Here is a 20614-nt window from a genome sequence, read left to right on the forward strand (position 1 = left end):
TTCTCTAATTCCTGCTCACGAACGTTCTCTTTCTTTTTCACAATATATAGTTCCGAAGCTTTTTTTCTACCATTAATGCTTACAAACATTCTCATTCTTTTTCACAATATATCGTTCTATAGCTCTTTTTCCATCATTCCTACACACGAACATTCTCTGCCTTTTTCTTTCTTTCAATTTTTTAAAACTTTTTATTATCATGTGCAATCTGGAATTGTATGCACACATTTTATAACATTTCTTCATAATAATTAAATTAAATTACAGCGTTTTTAACACTTGTAAACTTCTAATTTTATCTCTCAATATATTTTTCTGTTGTTCTTTTTTCCCTTACTCTTGCTCATATTCTCTTTCCAAATATATTGTTCTATAGCAGCTTTCTTTTATTCCTACTCATAAACATTCTCTTTCAAAATAAATCATTCCATAGCTTTTTTTCTTGCTCATGAACTTTCCCTCCCTTTTTCTTTCCATCTTTTTAAACTTTTTATTGCCATGTGCAATCTGGAATTGTATGCACACATTTTAACATTTCTTTATAATAATTTAATTAAATTACAGTATTTTAACACTAGTAAACTTCCAAATGTACCCCTCAATATATCGTTGTTTTTTTTCCTTTACTCTTGCTCACATTCTCTTTCAAAATATATTGCTCTGTAGCTTTTTTCTCTCATTCCTACTCACAAACATTCTCTTAGGGAACCCCATCCCATCCCCTAAACATTTTCTTTCTTTTTCAGAATGTCGTTCCATAGTTCTTTTTCCCTTACTCTTGCTCATATTCCCTGTCATTTTCTTTCTTTGTTTTATTTTTTTTTTATTATCATGTGAAATCTGTATGTGCGCGTTTTAACAATATTTCTTTACAATAAGTAAATTAAATTGCGGCATTTTTAACACTAGTAAACTTTAAATTGACTTGGAAGAAAATAAAACCATTGCTACACTCGAAACTATACTTTCACTCTACTACATTAAATCATAAAATACATTTATTTTTCTAATAACAACGAATATTTATTTCTAATCAACTAAGATGTTTAGAGTGTAGAGAGCAATATAATGTGCCTTTTGAGATCTATTGTATCTCCCATTCTGTACCTATATCACACCGATTAGTTGGTGAATTTAGGCTCTAATGAAATTTAATTCCCCAGGTTTCAATGGTTGAACTTTTTTTTTTTTTTTTTTTTTTTGCCATTCGTATATAACCACTTAACAAAACATATTTAATACTATTTTCAATTAAAAATCAATGTGTTACACCAGGATTTGAACCCAAAAATGCTAGAATGGTCAGACACCAACCACTCGGCCTTGTTGACTACCATATTGAAGTATTTGATTAAACTATTGGTACAAGGAATATTTAGGATATTTAGTTTTTGGGATAAGCAAACAAATGTTTTTGTAGATGATTTATTACCATTAAAGTAAATACAAATGTAAATAAAACAGATTAATATATTAGTCTAAATATAATCAGAATCCTGAAAATAAAATATTAACATTTATACATCTACTTCGAATGAAAAAAGAGAAGAAAAATGCAGCAAAAATTTGGTTAAAATTAAAGAGTGGAAATAATACTGAACAAAAACAAGGTGTGTTTTATTATTAACCAGATTATGTACCCACTACCAGCATACTGAGCCATGACTGCAATATAAATTATCTCAAAGAAAGTGCTAAGCAAATCAAAACTAATGAATATTATAAACCCTTAGAATGAGAAAGTAAAATATGAAAAAAAATCAAGCATTTCTATTTGATACAAATATAATTTAGCCATTAAAATGCATTTTAATTATAAAATTGCACTTCTCAATATAGGGAGAGCAACAAAGGTTGTGGATTCCTCTAAATACATCTAATCAGTGTCAAACATTAATATTAAATACTTAGCACTTGTAATTGTTATTTTTGCAAATGAAAGTCAAATATTTTATTATAGATACACCAATCTATGCAATTTTAATAAGTTATGATAAATTGACTCCCAATACTTACTTTTATGAAACTGTAATGGAGAGAGATAGCTCAAATTCTATGTAAAATGACAACTATTTCTATAATAAATGAAATAAAAAAGGGATTAAATATGTTCAGAGAAAAGGGGAGGAAAAACTCCATTACTGCAGACAATGTTAATCATGAGGGTTTAATGTCTAATTATGCATTGATAATCATGGCAAGGGGTCAGAACCTCTTGACAATACTTTTTCCTAATTATTTTCAAATAAAAGTACATGAGCTTTGTTGAGATTTGAATCCAGAACCACCAGCATGGTAAATACGAGTGCACGCCCTTGGTGCTTTTATTTACCAGTATTTAATATATGTTCTTACACAAAATTTCTAATCCTAGTTCATAATACATACTCATTGCTTTGCCTTCCAATCTTGTTGTCCACAATTGAATTTTTTTTAAGCCAAGTTTAGCTTTTCCAATGAAATGCATGTAAACATAAGAAAATAAATTATTTTGGCCTTTCCACTCACAACAATCTGCCTAACCCTGCTGGTTTGCCTTTTTTGCAACCAAATGCAATCTAATTTTGCACATTTGTAAACAATTAAATTGCATACATCAGACCAAATTGGCAAGGGTAGGCAGATCAGGATGATCTGAGACAATGAAACAGGTTTGTCTTCTCCCAGATCTCAATAATCTTAGTTTTTCTACTTATTTGCCAGCATATTTGCATAATTTATTAAACTATAATACCGCCAGCTCTGATATTCACAGATTTTATCATTTCTTTCTTCGGTAATAAAATACATTCGAAGACAAAAACTGGATACTTGTATTTATTTGTTTATGGGCCACTAGAGGTCTCGATTGAAGAGAAGGTAGTGGTTGACCACAATGTATGATGGCAAGAGACGACCATTTTATTATTCTTACCACACTACGAAACTACAGCTTCCTTGATAGGTAGTCAACTCCAAATGATCCAAAATGTAAGGATGAGCTCTAAAACAGTCATCAGAAGGCTTTGTGAGAATAGTCTAATCTCTACTTAAATATTTTTCTTTACATTAGGTAGATTGGAGATGAGGCCTCACCCCCAATCTATCTAATGAAAAGAAAAATATTTAAACTGAGATGACTGATCAATCACCAAAGTAAATACTTAGTCTCTATTCCTGGAGAGGCATCAAGTAGAAAGGTGACCATGATAATCAGATGGCTATGGCCATGTGTGGAAATTTGCTTCATGTTCCATGTAATCACAGCCTTTAAAAAGACAGTTAGTATAGGGTGGAATTAATGTTCATATATGTACTGAACTGATTACCAACAGAATGGATCTTTGGCTGCACTAAGGTACATTGAGGAAGTTTTTCTGGAAGCTGTGGTCCCATTTGATCCATTTATTGGGGACAACTTCATATGAATGTATGATAATGCTCTACAATTGCTCTTGATGCAGAATAGGATTCTGTTACTCAAGACGAAATCTGATCAATTATTTACTCAATGTCTAGGAGACTTAAGGCCCTACACAAGGCCAAAAGAAGTAATATGTTTTTTATATTTTTTATGAAGGTTCACAACAGCAGAGGTTATATCAACCATCGGGGAGCCAGTGTTTTTGAAAAAAAAAGCCCATTTATAAGGCACTCTCAACACGACACATAAAAATGGCACAATTACACAGAAGACAAACACTTTGAGCCCTGAACTGATCTTGTTTAATTAGGTTTACATTAAAATAAAAATGTTGTAATTAATATAATGATAAAAATACATATTGTTTGAAATAAACAACAAAATACGAGTGTCTGGTTTTTGTGTTGAGTGGTTAAAATAGTAAATTAATATTAATAAATCATTAAATTTGATTCTATTAACTTTTCAAACAATCAGAAATAATGAATATTTAATACTCCTATGCTTATAAAATTTATTTCTATATATGAATGGTAAATTTAAATTTAATTCATTGCAAATATAAATAATTTAGAATTGAACAATATCTAATTATTAACATTACGCTTACATGCATCAGGAAAAAATATATAAAACACCTCCCCCACCAGGATGAATTTTGACATGAGACCGAGGCAGATAAATATATTTCACGTAGTAATAACATGCACTTAGAAGACTTACTTTCACAAGAAATAAAAGAAAACACAAGAAAATAAATAAAGAAGAAAAATAAAAATAACTAACCTGAAAATGTGTACCGGGGAAACATATTTGGTGGTGGAAAGGGGCCATGAGGCTGAGCGTCGGTGTTAGAATCTACAAGGCAATTAGGAGGCAGTTGTTCTAACCACTGAAACATCAAATTCCCTCAGAGGATATTGTTTTACATTTAATTACATAATATTTAAGCTATCGCGTTATAGGGCTACGCCTCGACAGCAACACGATACAGGGACCGTAATAAATTGCTATTACCCCGCTGTCACGAACGTCTGAGCGATTCAAGCGAAAGTTGCCTACCTTGAGCCGGCGATTCGAAGTCGAAGAAGGTGGTGACGGCTGTGGCGAAAATTCGTATTACCGGGCCGAAGGGTTCCAGAACACGGGTGAACTCGATCCGATCTCGGGGTGCTTCTTGATCCACCAAACGAGGGTAATTATAATAGGAGACACGGAATTTTTGTAAAATCAAATTTATTTTTATGATGAAAACATGACATTACAAAAATTATCTCGATATTTTTTTTTATTAAGAAAACAAAAAATCCTGTCATGTTAGTAAGCAATGTAAAAATATGTAAATATTTACATAAAGTCATTAACACGAAACACGAAAAATGCACTGGCATTCTTGCCATGTCTAGGTTTAATATAAAGAAATTATATAAATGATCAAGTTTATTCTATCGGGCTAAACATAGAAATTAATACATCGCATGGTTAAGAGAATGGATGATAAGATTTAATTCCGCCGAGATGCCGGGAGGCTGTCATCACGAGAACTGAGCTTCCAGTAAGGGGAGTAACGGCGCGGCGAAGCACCACGAGGTCCCATTCTGAACAGAAGTAAATAAACGATGTAAACATATATCTCTCGTTAGGAAATTATTGAACTAATGATTTTTCTACTGGGGTGACGGCACCTTTTAGCAGAGCTAGAATCGCAGTTTTTACTTTTACAAATTCTTTTTCAAATCAAATTTTACTTTTACTCTTCGATTTTTACCTAAATTGCATATTGTAATAAAAGGACCCATTACAAAACTTTTCAAAGTAAAAAATCTGACCAAAAATCAATTTTATCAGTTGCACTTAATTTTAAAAGATCAGTCTTTATAATTAAAAGAATTAGTAAGTTAAAAATAGTTGTTTTAAGTTGAAAAATAATCGTGAAGTTTTGACAGTTGGACTGAGTTGAACATTTGACCGCAGTTTCATCGTCCCTGATCATCTTGCTGCTTGTTTCAACATTTTGCTAAGAGAATGTTTTTGAACTGGCAAAATGCATTTGGAAGGTGAAAAAAATGTGAACCATGATCAAGGGCGGTTCAACAGTGAAAAGATAAAGAGTAAAAAGTAAATCTGTTAATTTTATCATTTGCAAAGTGCAAATTTGGAAGAAGACACTATTTAAATAAAATGTTAAATAATTTTTGTTTTGTGTTGTAATATATTTTTTTAATTAATTAAATCAATAAAAGCAATTTTTTGTAGAAATGTTTTGACACTTTAGGAATGGGCTCTATCTATAATAAAATTCATACATGTTATAAATTCATACTTTTGAGCGATTTTATGTAATTGTTAATTTATTTCTGTTTAAATCAGTATAAGCGACGAGGAGAAGAAATAAGAAAGAAAAAATTTAAACAATTTAAAACGATTTGGGAGACAGTGGATTGATTTCAAACAATTAAATTGACTTACCTTGAATGACTGTCATAGCTATCAAAACCATAGTCACTGTAGCTTCTCCTGTAAAATCAAGTGAATCAGTATGAAAATAAAAACAATTTTAGATTGAAACTTTACCTGAAATGTGTACTAGGATCTGGTGACCTCCTGCTAAAAATTTCATAATCACTTCTTTCATAGCTACCGGTGGTGGATCTAGTCAAGGCAGTCAAGGAATCCCGTCCCCTGGTGTATTCCCGACTCCTTGTCTCACTACGTGGAAGTGGTCCATATCTGTCAAAGTCATCAAACCTCCTATCGTAACTACCAAAATAGTAATCATCCTTCAGATGGTCTGACAGTAATCTGTCTCTAAAGAACGGAGGTGGTGGTGGTGGAATTGGATAAGGGTCTCTCGGACCCCCGAACAGCCTATCTCGGAAACCTCTATCTGGGCCCATAGGTCTTCTGAAACACGGGATAATCAATATCTGACAAAAATGCAAATTATACCAGATCCTGTCACAAGTCCAGTAATTGTTTATTCTTACAGAAATGATTGAAAAACTAAAATAGTTTACAATGGTTTGGGTTAGTCTTCTGTTAATTTTTTAAAGTGGGTTTTAAAGCCATTTTGGCCAGACTTTTTTTTCAGCCTACATAGTGTACTCTTGTGTCTGTCATTTAAACGAGTTTAAAGATGTACTTTGGATTGTAAAATATTTCATTTTCTTTTAATGCATGCAGGGGAGCAGATCTTATTTGAGATCCATGCCATTGTTCAGACATACAGTTTTCTATTGGCTATTATTCCCCTATTTGAATCAGTTTTTACATTCTGTGTGAAACCAACTTTAAAATGATATGCGATGTGTCATTTAAGTGTAGCTCCACTGATTCCTGAGAAAATTAACACCTTTTTTGCTTTTGAAAGGTGTTAAAGGATAGACTATTAAATGCTAAATAATTTTGAGGTTTTCTGCAGAAAAATCGCCAAAAGTTTAAAAATTTATTATTTTCTTCCTTTAAATTGTAAGTAATCTATTAATTAAAAAAATTGGTTATTATAATCACAGTCACATCAATTTTTAGGTTTTCAATTTTGTACATTAGTTTTTGTTAAGTACAGTAGTACAGTACAAAACGTTGACCTTTCACCTCTACCATACGCTGCTCGTGGATAGCTTCTTGTTTTTTTTTTTTTTTTAATTGTGACATGACATGACATCCGTAGAGAGCTTTGTCCTCTTGTAGTTCATTTTCCTACTCCTCTACTTTCAATGTCTGGGGGACAAAAAGGACAAAATACTTGTGTAAATTGCAGCATAAGAGTTGATGGGCAAGGTAAGAAAGTGAGAACATGCTTCTACTGGACAGCATGTGACGGAAAAATTATACTGATTCACAGTGCTTCAAAGAGCTCCATTCTACATAGATTATTTTTGTAATTATATTTTGTTAATAATTTTAGTTAAATGTATAACAGTTAAACCAACTAAAATTAACCATCCCTAAGTGGCTTTTTTATGAAACTGTCTGTTTTTTGGTTTTTAATAAGAAATTTCAAACTTACTCCCTTTTAAAACTTTTACTTGTTAAAGTTGCTGAATTATAAAACAAAAAATAATAACCATTAAAAATAAAAAAACAAAATGGGTAATTGGAAACTAGTTGTTAAGTAGGTTGCATAACTTATATGTCATCTTAGGTGGTGGAAATGCTAATTTAGATGAAAGATATAAATTTATATATATACCATTTTATAATTAATTTTAAGACTATTTACTAAGGGAAAAAATTGCCTTGCTGGAGGCTCCTACCCTAAACGTGTTACATTTATATGGAAACAATTGCACATTTAACACTTTCACTACAGCGACAATTTGTAATACTAATCACTACAAAAATGTGGGATTTTTAAAGGCAGAGCATTGTCATTCTGGAACAACACTTCCATATGGAGACTTGCTTCATCGTTCTTAAACGACATACATAACGAAAGTGTTAATTTTTTAGTTACAACAAGACGACGTTGATTCGACCTGCAAAAGTTCTTGACTACATTGTAACATTGTGAACAAATCGCTGTGCCAAAACTGACAAGACATATTTCAGGATCTGATATTTGATTTATTTAAAGTAATTACCCTGCAGATTTGGGACACTCCTTGGACCAGTGACCACCTCGGCCGCACCTACAAGCATAAAGTTATTTTGTTTAAAAAAATGATAAAACCTGAATGTTTGTTTTATAATAATTTCAAAATTAAACTTTATTTAGATCTTGCACTGCCTTTTTATACAGTAAGTTGTTTTCCAACGTCCGGATTTTAAGCCCTTAGTTCATCATGAGGTTGAAGGATTTCTACAACCACGTCTCTCATGAATTGCAAAAGTGAACCCGCCGATACCCCTGCCAACGCGACATTCCAAAACAACTTACTGTGAGTAGGAACTATCTTTTTTAAAAAGGATTGAACACAACACTCATTCCATCATTCATCATTTCTACTGTTATTACTCATTTTGTAGATAAAAAGATGTTTGGGATTTAGATTCGCCAATCGCAAATGAAATTTTAATAAGCTTTCAATCGCAACCTACCTCTTTGGCCAATTTCTCTCAACCAAACACTCTCTCTCCCAATTTTACCATGTATAAACCTATTGTTTAATGAATAACTGAAGCTAAAAAAACTTTTTTTTTAATGGACAGTATAATAAGAGAGCAAAATGTTTAGTAAAAATCAGCACCAGTTTAACCAATAAAGTAGCTTGACCACTCTATATGTTGCTATCTTCAACAGTTGGTTTAAGTTTTTTTTAAATTTTTATTTATTTATTTTATTATGTATTTATTTTTAAAGGGGATTTACAGTATAGATCTTATCAACCCCCAGGGTTTTGCAATGTTTTCGTTAGTCTTATTTAAGTGAATGCAAAGATAAAGATACATTTTATCAACCTATAATAATCAAACAGTAAAATTAGTGTGGCATATATATAAAATGGCATTGATTTGAAAGATACATATTAAATCCAACCTGTAGCACTGTTCTGGATCGCCCATTCCTGGTTTTTGTCTGACTCTGCTGGTTGAAACCTGAACCTTGATTGGCTGTCCTTCCAGATCATATCCATTGAGCTCTTTTATAACGTTGTTAACATCAGAAGATGAAATGTGCTTGATGAAAGAAATCAAATGTAAGAGGTCATACGATTACACTCTTATGACAACTTACCACAAAACCATAATTCCTCACAATGTCACATTCTACGACAGTGCCAAATTTTGAGAAGAGGGCACGGACTTGAGAGGCTTTGACACCCTCTTTAAGGTTGCCGACAAATATCTTTGTCGTCGGTGTGTTGGGTCCTTTACGACTTGTAGCTGCTTCTACTTTCATCTGCTGATCATTGACAATGGATCCGTTCAAATTCTGTATTGCTGCTCTACCTGCCTCTTCATTTTCCATATGCTGGAATAAATCAGGAAAAAGGGTGTAAGGAACTCTGGTTACATAGGCCCTTATTGGACAAAACAAGATTTAACATATTTGTTACATAATTAAAAAGTTTGAATTTTTAAACTTTCTTTACACAGTCCACATGTCGCACATGCCACAGTTTATTCTAAACTTGACTTTTGGGATCAGTTACCCCTTTCTTAACAATCTCTTTTCAAGCCAAATGCATATGAAAACTATACACAATTGTTTCCTTTTTCCTTTTCCTAAAAAGAGATTTTAAATATGGTTTCTCCAAGCATTTTTTTTTAATTTTTTTTTTAAAGGTTTGTTTATTTAAAAAAAAAAATCCTCTACATTTCAGGCTTTTTCTCGCCATCTTCAGGAAACCCTTGGTCGGCCTTGTCTTCTCACTTTCTCTAAAAATTGCCCTATTTTGAGGAGAGACAATTGAAGGTATATTACATCATAAAACTGCTATGGGAGAGTAAGTAAGACTGCTAGGGTTTTTCTGATGATGGGTGATTAACAGCCCAAAACGTAAAGAAAAAAAGAAAAATGTTTTTGAAATAAACTAACCTTTTATTTAAAAATAAATAAAATGGTAAAGAAAAGGTGGTCAGTAGACAAGGTTGTCTGAGAAGCTCTTGTGAGTCAAGAACACAATTAGTATGTGGCTCACAGAGAATCTAAACCACAGAAGGGTCATCCTAATCCGACTCAAAATTGTCCATATATGGTTGACACATAGACCCTTACTTTTGGGTCAAAGCCCCAAAGCAGGGGCTAAAAGACTTGTCGAGTGTCCCTTGAGCCATACGATGGTGGTATGGACCAAGGTCAACACCAAAGTGTGTGATTCTAGGAAAAATCATAGGCGCAATTCTGCATGTGTATGTACACAAGTTCATGTAACTGAGCGTATATAAATAAAAATAACAACAAAACAATCTCTCATTTTAAAAAGATTGAACAACATACTCACTTCACTATTTATCATTTATATAAAACAATCTCTTTCAATTGGGCTTTTCTCACTCTAGAGCTAACAGGGGTAGCAGGAGGTGATGATGGATACTAAGAAGTGAGGGTTTGTTCCCCAAGCACTGTAGCCTTCTTGTTTGTTGTACTTTCCCAGCTTGTTATAACAATTTATTTACGATTGAAAGGTTAAGGCCTAAATTGAGCAAAGGTCGGAGGATAAACGACAATACAGGCGAGGATTTTTCATTAATTCTTCCTAGCGTCAGATTTACCCTCCTTTCAATTCACTGTGGGGTAGGGGTAGTTAGGGGGTAGGTAGACTGTGTAGACGGTATTCACTTGTGGTAGACTTTATTTTATATTTATTAGGTACTGGAATTAAACTTTGTATCAAAACTTGGTTTTGGTTGTTGCAAGTCCTCTTGTTAAAATAAAGTCCTGAATGTCCCAACCTTACCTTCCACCATTACAGATCCATTATATAGGTGTGATCTTTCAGTCAGCTGCTCTTCACCAGTTTCTGTGCAATAGTCTTTGTGAACTGTATGTCTGTATTCTGTGTACATCCGTGCATCTTTGCGATCAATAATGGATCTTGTAATCAGTAGGGAAGGTTAAGGACTCACAACAATCTAATGATTTGCTAATGTGAATTTCTCTACATCATGATAAATTCACATATAGTTACTATGGTAGGTGCTGTACTGGGTCAAAACCTTTCAAAAACTTCCTATGTTGAAACAGAGCGAACTTTTTGGTCGAAATGAATCATCATGCCAGGCCCACTGGTCGAAACGTATACTCCCATTCACACACCCAATATTTAAAATACTCACCACAAATCCATAATTTTTAACGACGTCACATTCAACAACCTTCCCATATTTTTCAAAAAGTGGTTTTATGTGTTCGGTCTTTATGCTGTCGGTAAGATTCCCAATGAATATCTTGAACGTACAGACGCTGCTCACCGGCATCTGCAATCAGTGAACACAATTAAAACTGAGTTATTGCATGAGAACTATTAAAGATTATATATATATATAAACATATATGTTTATATATATAAACATATATGTTGAAAAACAAATCAACTAGACACACACACACACACACACACACACACACACGCATGCATGCACCCACACGCGTGCGCGCACCCACCCACATATAAAGTGGGAGGTTTATGGCCTGACAAACAGCTAGGCCATCACCATCCCTCTGCATGTTACTCCATCTACCAAACAGAATGAGTTTCAATGTATATAGGTGTGAATGTATTTATTGGTGTGATTGTGTATTGAGTGTGTGTTGCAGTATTTTACTTATGCTCGGGGCTGAAATGACCTAGCTGTTGGATGCGCTGGAAAAAAAAAAATTAAAAAAAAAAATAAATAAATAAATACAAAAATAAAAAAATAATAATAATATAAATACAGGATATCCCAGTTCCTTCTGACGAAACTCAGGGAATCGATTCTACTCTTCCTTTGGAGCAAAAAATGCAGGAGAAAATTTTCGGAAACTTCTCTATTTTGAAGATATTCGTCAATTTAGGTTTTTTCAACTTTTCACTACCTTACCACATAAAAACGCTTACAACTTCCAAAATGTTGAGACTACAACAAATCCAATTACACCATTTGAAAGAACACTAAATTTACTGTAAGATACTTCTTTTTGCAATAATCTGAATGACATAAAATGTTAGCCAATATCAGTTGGAACATGTCAAAATTACAAAATTTAAATGGTGTAATTGGATTTGTTGTAGTCTCAACATTTTGGAAGTTGTAAGCGTTTTTTTGTGGTAAGGTAGTGAAAAGTTGAAAAAACCTAATTGACGAATATCTTAAAAATAGAGAACTTTCTGATAATTTTCTCCTGGGCATTTTTTGCTCCAAACGAAGAGTAGAATCGATTTCCTGAGTTTCGTCAGAAGGAACTGGGACACTCCGTATATATATATATATATATAAAGTATTGAGAACTATCATACTACATAAATTTTTGATAATTTCTATCAATGTCAACAGTTGAAGCACTTGACATATATTTCTGGATACAAGCGTCAGATCTAAACATCCTTTTAGGCTAGATTATAGTTTGTATGGGTTTGGGATTGAAATGACCTAGCTGTCAATAGCCCCCATCAAAGCCTAACCCCCGTTGGTATGGAAGCGACGATCTCCTGGGTAGCTACAAGGGATACTAGCAACCCAGACATATAACTGGGTAGGAAACTCCCTAGTGAAGACACTAGGGTCAGAAGCATGGAGTGACAACCCTGCCGTGTGAAAGTCCAAATACTTACTTTTACTCTCCAGTGGTCACACACTTGCCACAGAGTACTCGATATTCCTAGGGACGGGGTTAAGCTACCTCATCCTTTCACATTAATAAATTACATCCATTCTTATAAATTAACATAAACACAAAAATAAAAGTATGGTCACATCCACACCCACCGAGTACTCGATATTTCTCGGGGTTTGGGCGAATTAATAAATAATTTTAACAAATAACAAGGAGGGTTTGACGAGAAATTGTTATAAATAACCAGGAGTTTTCAGGTTTCCCGTTTTAGACGAATATCTTGAGTTATATTCCTTTTTTTTTTTATAGATGAGAAACAGTTTCGGTTGAGACGTAATTGACCTTTTTATTATTAAAATATTCTCACAAGGATTTTAAATATCTCAGATAAAAAAAACAATGAGAGGAGTATAAATTTAAAGCCGGCAATCGATAACAAGGACCGGCGAGTTCGTGGATCGGATAAATTCGAATTGTTTTCACAGAGAGGACTTACTTTGGCGTTACGCTGCGAGACGACGGTGAGGGCCGGCGATGCGGGTTTTTGAAATCCTGTCACTTTTTATTTTATCACAGAAGTGAGGAAAGAAAAGGAAAAGTTGAAAACAAAATGGTGACGCCGGTTCCTGGACGATAAAATAACACGATACAGCCGATCACAGTCTGCCTCCTCAATCGTACATCCTCACAGACTGCTACCTTTTCGCGCGTCCCCCTCCAAAAGAATTTGATTTTTGTTTCCAACCACTAAAATATAGCAATAATTCCATTTTATTTTAGTTTTTGAAGTAATGTTTATTCAATGTTTTTATTTGTTAGTTTCTTTCGAGATAATAACACATAATATTTATTTATTACAAACACAGGATTAGAAGTCTAATACCAGAAAAACAAAGTAAATGCAAAATATAATTAAAATGTAGGTAAGTAATTATACATAGATGGACAAAATTAATTCACCATCTTTAAATTTTAATGTATTTAGGTTTATTCATATTTTACATACCAAAAATAGACTTGTAAAAAAAAGGCATTTAAAAAGAAAATTTATCTAATTATAAAAAAAAAAAAAAATATTGAGAAAAAAAATAAACAACTTTTTCGTCTCTGGCACACATCATGTCCATCAAATATCTTTGCATTCCTTGGAAAAGATTTCTGATAAAATCCTGATGAATTCTTTCCCATTCAATAAGAACAGCTATTTGCAACTATAATAAAAGTATGCCCATTTAAAACTATAATAAAAAATACTCTCATTGACAGAATGATGCATTCAACCAATAACTTTCAAATCTTACAATTTTTAATTCGTCTTTTTCTTCATTCTACAGTCAAGAGTGCAGACTCGTTAAATCTTCATTTATTATGTATAATTTAAGTTAATTTTTTTCATTGTTTTTAAAAAAATAAAATGTTTTTCATATAACATTTACTTTGCACTTCTGTACATGTATATGTATATACTTCCACATTTAACTTTATATTATTTCTAATTAGCATTTATATTGAAAACTATGGGGTCTATGAGCTTAATTTTACATTGAATAAAACATTAAAAAATTCCTGTTCTTTGTGTTTATCTTGATAACTAAGGTGTTTACTAGCTCAAGATATATCACAAAGGAAAACAATGTTTCTAAAGATTAAAGATTTTTAAAAACAAACTTCTCAGACTATAAATTCGTCTTTTTAATCAGTAAAATTTTATTGAATTGTTTTTTCTTTTTTCAGAAGAGATGTCTCATGTTCAGGTTTCTCAAAGAGAACACCAACTGTGTAACAATACTCTTATAAGTTCGTGGTCCACTTGACTCTTACAAATATTAAGCAAAAAGCTAATTTTTTTATTATTATATTAATTGCAGGTTATTTCATGTGAACAAATTCAGTGCCGCTGAGATTTGAACCTAGGACCCTTTCAATGATGAATCATTGTGTCAATGCCTTAACCATTGCAACCACAAGTATCTCTTAAAAGTTACTGTTAGTTTACCCCAAAAGTTTTTTTTTAAACCAGTATTTTATGGTTTATACACATAATTCATGTCATTATTTTATTTTTATGCTTTGGTCAAAATGTTAGACGTGGTGAATATCCAAAGAAAGGGTTAAGAAAATTTCACTAATAATCTGTAAAATCTACAAACTATTTTTTTTTACGAAATTTAATTTTATTTACAGTACAAGAATAATATTTTAATATTGCCATATTCTCTCTCCTAATAATCAGCCAGTTTTCTTTCTCTAAAAATTAAAAAAAAAAAATTAATTTGTTTACAAAAAATTTTGGAAAGCAATCTTCACTAACTTTAAAATAATTAATCCTTTTATGTAATTTGTTATTGAATCTCCCCAGTAATTTTTCTCAACAGCATGTTTCAATTCGGTCGCTAACTCGTCATCCCAATCCACCCAGTATAAAAGGCTGGCCACCTTTTCATGCAGTTTTGAATCTTGTGGATGTCCCACAATTTCCAGCTTTTGTAGATTATCTGTAAAAAATTTCAAAAGTTCGTAACTTTAAACTGAAAATGTCAACTGTACACCAAAATACCTAAGATGACTTCTATGAGCCCGCTAAGGGAGAGGGTGAACGCTTCAAAGTTACGAACGGCGATCTTGCAGATAGTTTCAACCTGGAATGAGGTGACTTTCTTTTTTGTCAATTTGTCAGGAAGTGTTTCAAGCCAAGTTATAAAGTTTTCATCCCTGTAAATTTTTATCACACTTTAGATAATTGAAATTTCATTTGATAAGGCTATAAACTCACTTATGAATAAAAACCAAGCTTGGATCAAGAGCAAGAGAGCAAAGAATCTTGAAACAATATGGGGAAAATGGATCCTTGCCCTGGATAGCAGTAGTAACAGTCTTTGACAGGAAAAACTTGAGTTCGCTGCAGTCTTTCTGCCTGCAAATGTTTTCAACACACGTGGAAAACGAAGCCAGATCATTCTGAGTTAATTTATCATTGTTTCGAAAAAGTGCTAAAAACAAAATGGTTGAAAAAAATCTGAGAATGATACCAAAGAAAGTGATCATACTTTTCAAATAAGGTATCACTAAGTCCCAATGTTGTAAGTTCCCAAAGAAAAATGTATGCTTTGCCAAAAGGAGGTTTTGTGAAAAGCAAGATAATTCAGCATTCTCTAAGAACTGGGAATTTGGATTTCGAGCCTGGTTCATGTTGATGTAGTACGGGAACCTTCCTTCTATCAAATTCTTCACTAAGAGACTGCCATATTTCAGTTTCAGATCCTTGTTCTGCGTAACAGTAAAATATAAGGGAACAATTTGTTAATTAATGATAAAAATAATGTAATTACAAGTTGATTTTCATGAACAGTTTTTAAAATAGCATGATCGTAGTATAACTTCACAATTGTGGCTTACTTTGAATAGAACCTGTTTGCTTGTGGGAAGAATTTATTATATAAATATCATAGCTTAATAGAAAAAGCAAAATACTATATTTTAATTTATATATGAAGCGAATGTGGAACTCCTGACATGGTGAAAGTAGACTTTTTTTTAACAATTTCAAATAAAGAAAAATATTAATAAATGGTGGTTAAATTGAAACACTATTTTAATATTTTGCGTCATCAGAGAAAAGACAAACTCATATTAAATTTTTATAACTACACTGTCTTTGTAGTTTGGTAATTTCTGACAGCTTTGGTCTGTCAGACTTATTTCGGCTTCTAGCCATCTTTATCAGTAGATCGCCTGGCAGACCAAAAATGATTGGAAATGGCCAAACTACAGATTACTCTAGGTGCAATATATTTGTTTATTTATCTGCATTGTTTTTATAAATTTACAAATAAACCAAAATTGTTCTTTGTTAAACACTTACCTGTTGACCAGACAGATCATTCCTTTCGCACATCGTCCATAGAGTGTCAAATATTTGTGTAATTGTTCTTAAAAATATTGCATCTTCATTGGAAACACTTGCTGAAAAGGGAAATCTCTCTTATAGTATGGGCTTCAATTATTAATTTCAAGCAATTTTTTTAATATGATTTATTAATATAAAAATTGTTGAAAAAAGAAAAAAAACAAAGCCTATCATTACAATTAATAGCCTTATATCACACTAAGAACTAATTAAATGCACACTATTTGTAAATAAACAATTATAATAAAATAATGTGATTGAAAAATCTTACTTAAATCGTTCTTAGATTTACAGATGCTGCTGGGAGGACAGATTTCAACAAACATTTGGAAGATCACAGGGATAATTGCATCATACAATTCCTGAAAAAATTCAACTCAATGAGACTCAAAACAGCATAAATATAGTACACAAAAACATACTTCAACTGAAACATCTTGATTAACATTTTTATTCAGCATATTTCCTAATAGAGGTGAATCAAAATGCAGGTTGATTGGAGTAAATAAAGGAATCCAGCTACTCTTAATGTCCTTGACAGTTATGGACCGATGAACTTTCATAGATAATTTTTCGCATGTATTGTTATAGTCTGAAAAATATTTGATATTTTAAATCTGATATCGAGGAAAAGCAAAAAGAAACATGTTTACCTTTATGATGCTTTAGTAATACTGACAGCAGCATGAGAATTCGTTGTAAGACCTTCGCTCTCCACACCTTGGACCCTTTCCGTGAGTCGAGGTTGAGTAAAAGAGTCCGAGAATCCTCCGACCTTTCTGACACCAGATCCAGAAAGATAAATATAACCTGAAAAGCATAGTTTGCAAACAGCTCCGACCCGAATTTGAGACAGGTGTCTAGGAATTGCAAAGAGTCTTCGCGTATATTTTTATCTATGTGAGTCAGTCCACAAATTAGGTATGAGTTGATCATGTGGTACACGGTCATTCTATTGCTGATGCCCAACTTGGAAAAAACCAATCCAAGAAGTTTATTCGCACCCTTCCGAACGTCACTCGATTCCGACAAGACAAGCTTCATGATCGCTTCGGTCAGTGCCATAAATTCCATGTCAAACTTCTCGGCAGGCATCATGGTGACTAGATGTTTGAGGCCTTCAAGCGCTTCGACTTTTATGCTCGCATTATGGTGCCTTAGCCTAGAAATCAATTCCTGGAAAATACAAATTACAACACATTTGAAGTCATACACTTTTTGTGAGAAAATAAACTTAAATCTGAAAGTGACACTTTTTCTTAAGTTTATTGGGTTCTGATCTTTTGGTCTACCTATCCTCACTTTTTAGGCCTGTCAGATGTGTTTCGGCTTCTCGTCATGGGTTAAAACATATCTAGCAGTTCATAGTACCGAGTTTAGGCAGACAGGCAAAAATATTTGTATATGACAAAAGTACAACTTCATCACCCCATAGACCACATGAGGAAAACTCGCAATGTCTTAAGCGTCATCATTATTAATAATTTTGCTAGTTTAGTCTGTCAGATTTGTTTCAGCTTTTCAATATCAATAGTGGTTAGGCAGCATTGCAAGAAGGAAAAACAAAGAAAAATACATCTATGCATAAATATATCATTTTTAAATTTTTTAATTTTGTTTCAATGTTCCGAGATTTCTCCTTGAAATCAGCACCTTCAGTCTGGTCATCTCTGATTATTCTAGTCCACTGGTTCTCATTAATTTACACTGTTAGACACATTTCAGTACATCTTCAGTAACCACAGAATCATGGTCACAGTATGAGAAAGGCAAATTACAATAAATTAAAACCCTTCATTTATGATTCTCCACTGAAAATCATAAAAAGTCAAAACCCATCTGACAGATCAAAATGACTGGAAATAATAATAATATATTTTATGGAATTAATCCAATTTATAAAACTGTTTAAATGAAGAAATATACAATATATAAAAAAATATAACAATATAAAAGCAAAGCTAAGAAAACAAAGAAAAAAATTACTTAAGTAAATAGGGGTACGAACGGGTACTATGCGCCTCCAATAGCCTCTAATACCCAACTCCGACTTTCCACCTTCACGAAGCTTATGCGGGTGTACCCTGTTAACTAACAAACGGAAAGAGGGGTATGGAGGGACAGGAGCTGGACCTGACACCTCCTAATCCTAAACCCAACACCTACCCCTCTTCCCACCCCACACCTTATCCTGGTCCCACTCTCCAGCCCAAATCCAAGGTGTTATGCGANATATATATATATATTCACACTATTTTAAGATATTTAGGATATAATTTATTTAAGATATTAAGACTCTTGAAGTTGGTGGATGTTAGTGGTTGGTCTGTGCACTTTCTTTAAACTTTACTAATTCACTACTAAATATGTCTTATTGCTAACAGACTAAAACAGAAGAGTAGGCAAACGGGAATAATCTGCAATGATCAAACTGTTATTTGATTTATTGATTAATCACTCCGCAGGCCTCAAGAATAAATTAAAGTAATTACAACAGCACATATCATACACACATATTATTTATATTGTACATATTGACATCCCAGTAATGAAGATGGTAAGCAGCTGAAACTCATCTGACCAAAACTGTTAGGACATGCAGTCTAAAACAATTGTAAACAACCAAGTTCCTATTATAATTGTTATTAAAAAAATCTCGTGGGCAAAAGAAAAATTATACAATAGTGTGGTCAAAGAGGAGCTGTAATCAAATATCAAAACACATCAAACAAACATGTGGTGAAATATCAAATGCATCTGAAAAGTCTATCTGAAAGGTCTGAAAAGTCCACCACAAGGATTTCCAGAACCGCAAGAAGAAATCTCATAACACAATTTATTGTTGCAATTACATTGTTCAGGATTTTAGTTTATTTTAGCCATCCACTCTTGAAATTTCAATGAAAAAGGTGGATATAAAAAAAGAAATAATAACAAGTAAAAAATTATTATTTGCAGGTCGAAAAAATTATGTAATGTATTAAGAGAATATGCGAAGTTCCTGCAACCAAATAGCAAAAACCCATAAAGCAAGCACACAAATGCAGTTGGTAAACATAGGAAAGTGTCTAACAAAGCAAAATAAAGCCAGGCACAAGCAGATCAGAATGATCTGAAAAGAGCCAGTTGCAGGTTCATCACCCCTTTGGTTTCGAGAGGAAATCTCACAATGAGAAAACGAACATAATAACAAACCGACAGAGTGCCAAAACGCAACTTAAAGACCAGTAGTGAGGACGTACCAGATCAAAATGATCATGTGATAGGTTTATTACCTTACAGGCATCCTGTAAGTGGATATAGTATTTTTTATGTTTACTTAAATTTTGTCTAGAGACTACTGAACTGTTTGACTATGAGTCAATATAATATGCTGAAGTATAGTGCTGGCATATCTTATAGATAGCAGGCGAGGTTTGGTGGTGTGTGTAATATTACCCCAGGTGTTTCAATGATCTTACATTTTCTACCACCACTAGAAACGGTACTTTTGAAACTATATAGTCTATACCTTAACGGACAATTTGTTTCTGAACAGTAGTTCGCTGGAGTCATGGATTTTGATCTGATCTTTAATGACTATCTTCTTCACTTTGAAGTTAGTGTCTGTCAGATTCTGGCCTTTTGGCAGTATCGTCTTGGCTTCTTTAGACTTCTTCAGTTTCACTTTGGCCCTCTCCTGCCTGAGCTTTTTCTTGTACGATTTGCCCATCGAAGAATTTTCTCGCTTAAAACTGTGACTGAGTCTGAAGTTCTGAACTCTGAAACTTACAAGGGGTAACTGTAAACTGTAGACATCAATTCCCCGTAGGCCACACTAAGACCACGTGTGATAAGCCAAACAACACAAAACGTCACAACTTTAAACAAATCCAAACATTTCAGTTAAAATTTAATCTATTATTTTACAAATATTTAAATCAATAAGATTTTAAAATTCATTATTGTTAAATTTATATTTAGCAATAGTTGTTTATTTAAAAAAATACAATAATTATAATTAAAAATATAAGCAATTATTCAATTTATTTAATTAACTATAAAATAAAAGGTGGAGAATAATTTTAATTTTGATCAAATTAATTAATGAACAAACAAAAAA

The 20614-nt window shown here is 32.8% G+C and overlaps 2 protein-coding genes across 5 annotated transcripts; both read right to left on the bottom strand.

The window, feature by feature from the left end:
* Positions 1-3957: 3957 nt before the first annotated feature.
* Positions 3958-13277, bottom strand: LOC106672701 (RNA-binding protein lark-like). 4 transcript variants are annotated; one of them, XM_014404337.2, is made up of 8 exons: positions 13102-13276; positions 11126-11266; positions 9081-9317; positions 8883-9022; positions 7987-8034; positions 5978-6307; positions 5873-5920; positions 3958-4295 (listed from the first exon to the last, which is right to left on the bottom strand). In XM_014404337.2, the coding sequence occupies exons 2-8, from the start codon at positions 11264-11266 to the stop codon at positions 4289-4291; spliced, it is 951 nt and encodes a 316-aa protein (XP_014259823.1). In that variant the 5' UTR covers positions 13102-13276; the 3' UTR covers positions 3958-4288. The 4 variants fall into 4 exon arrangements, with proteins under 4 accessions (XP_014259823.1, XP_014259822.1, XP_014259820.1 ...); XM_014404336.2 differs by lacking the exon at positions 3958-4295 and adding an exon at positions 4829-5001 and having other exon boundaries at positions 5978-6304; positions 13102-13277; XM_014404334.2 differs by lacking the exon at positions 3958-4295 and adding an exon at positions 4829-5001 and having other exon boundaries at positions 13102-13275.
* A 1470-nt stretch (positions 13278-14747) lies between these two features.
* Positions 14748-20366, bottom strand: LOC106672707. The gene is made up of 10 exons (XM_014404344.2): positions 20024-20366; positions 17166-17688; positions 16935-17104; positions 16784-16874; positions 16468-16568; positions 15653-15872; positions 15379-15595; positions 15163-15317; positions 14917-15100; positions 14748-14852 (listed from the first exon to the last, which is right to left on the bottom strand). Exons 1-10 carry the CDS (start codon positions 20222-20224, stop codon positions 14828-14830), a joined length of 1887 nt encoding a protein of 628 aa, XP_014259830.1. The 5' UTR covers positions 20225-20366; the 3' UTR covers positions 14748-14827.
* Between the last annotated feature and the right edge of the window lie 248 nt (positions 20367-20614).

The sequence above is a fragment of the Cimex lectularius genome, unplaced genomic scaffold, assembly GCF_000648675.2.
Source record: "Cimex lectularius strain Harlan isolate CLEC.00 unplaced genomic scaffold, Clec_2.1 scaffold385, whole genome shotgun sequence".
Lineage (NCBI taxonomy): Eukaryota > Metazoa > Arthropoda > Insecta > Hemiptera > Cimicidae > Cimex > Cimex lectularius.

Coding starts and splice junctions, on each gene's coding strand:
- LOC106672701 (XM_014404334.2), bottom strand. CDS start 11,266: ATGCCGGTGAGCAGCGTCTGTACGTTCAAGATATTCATTGGGAATCTT. Junction 6,308..7,986: donor GAGTGTCCCAAATCTGCAGG/GTAATTACTTTA, acceptor CCCGTGTTTCAG/AAGACCTATGGGCCCAGATA. Junction 5,002..5,872: donor AGCTATGACAGTCATTCAAG/GTAAGTCAATTT, acceptor ACTTCTGTTCAG/AATGGGACCTCGTGGTGCTT.
- LOC106672707 (XM_014404344.2), bottom strand. CDS start 20,224: ATGGGCAAATCGTACAAGAAAAAGCTCAGGCAGGAGAGGGCCAAAGTG. Junction 16,569..16,783: donor TAAATCTAAGAACGATTTAA/GTAAGATTTTTC, acceptor TTCCCTTTTCAG/CAAGTGTTTCCAATGAAGAT. Junction 15,596..15,652: donor AGTGATACCTTATTTGAAAA/GTATGATCACTT, acceptor TTTTGTTTTTAG/CACTTTTTCGAAACAATGAT.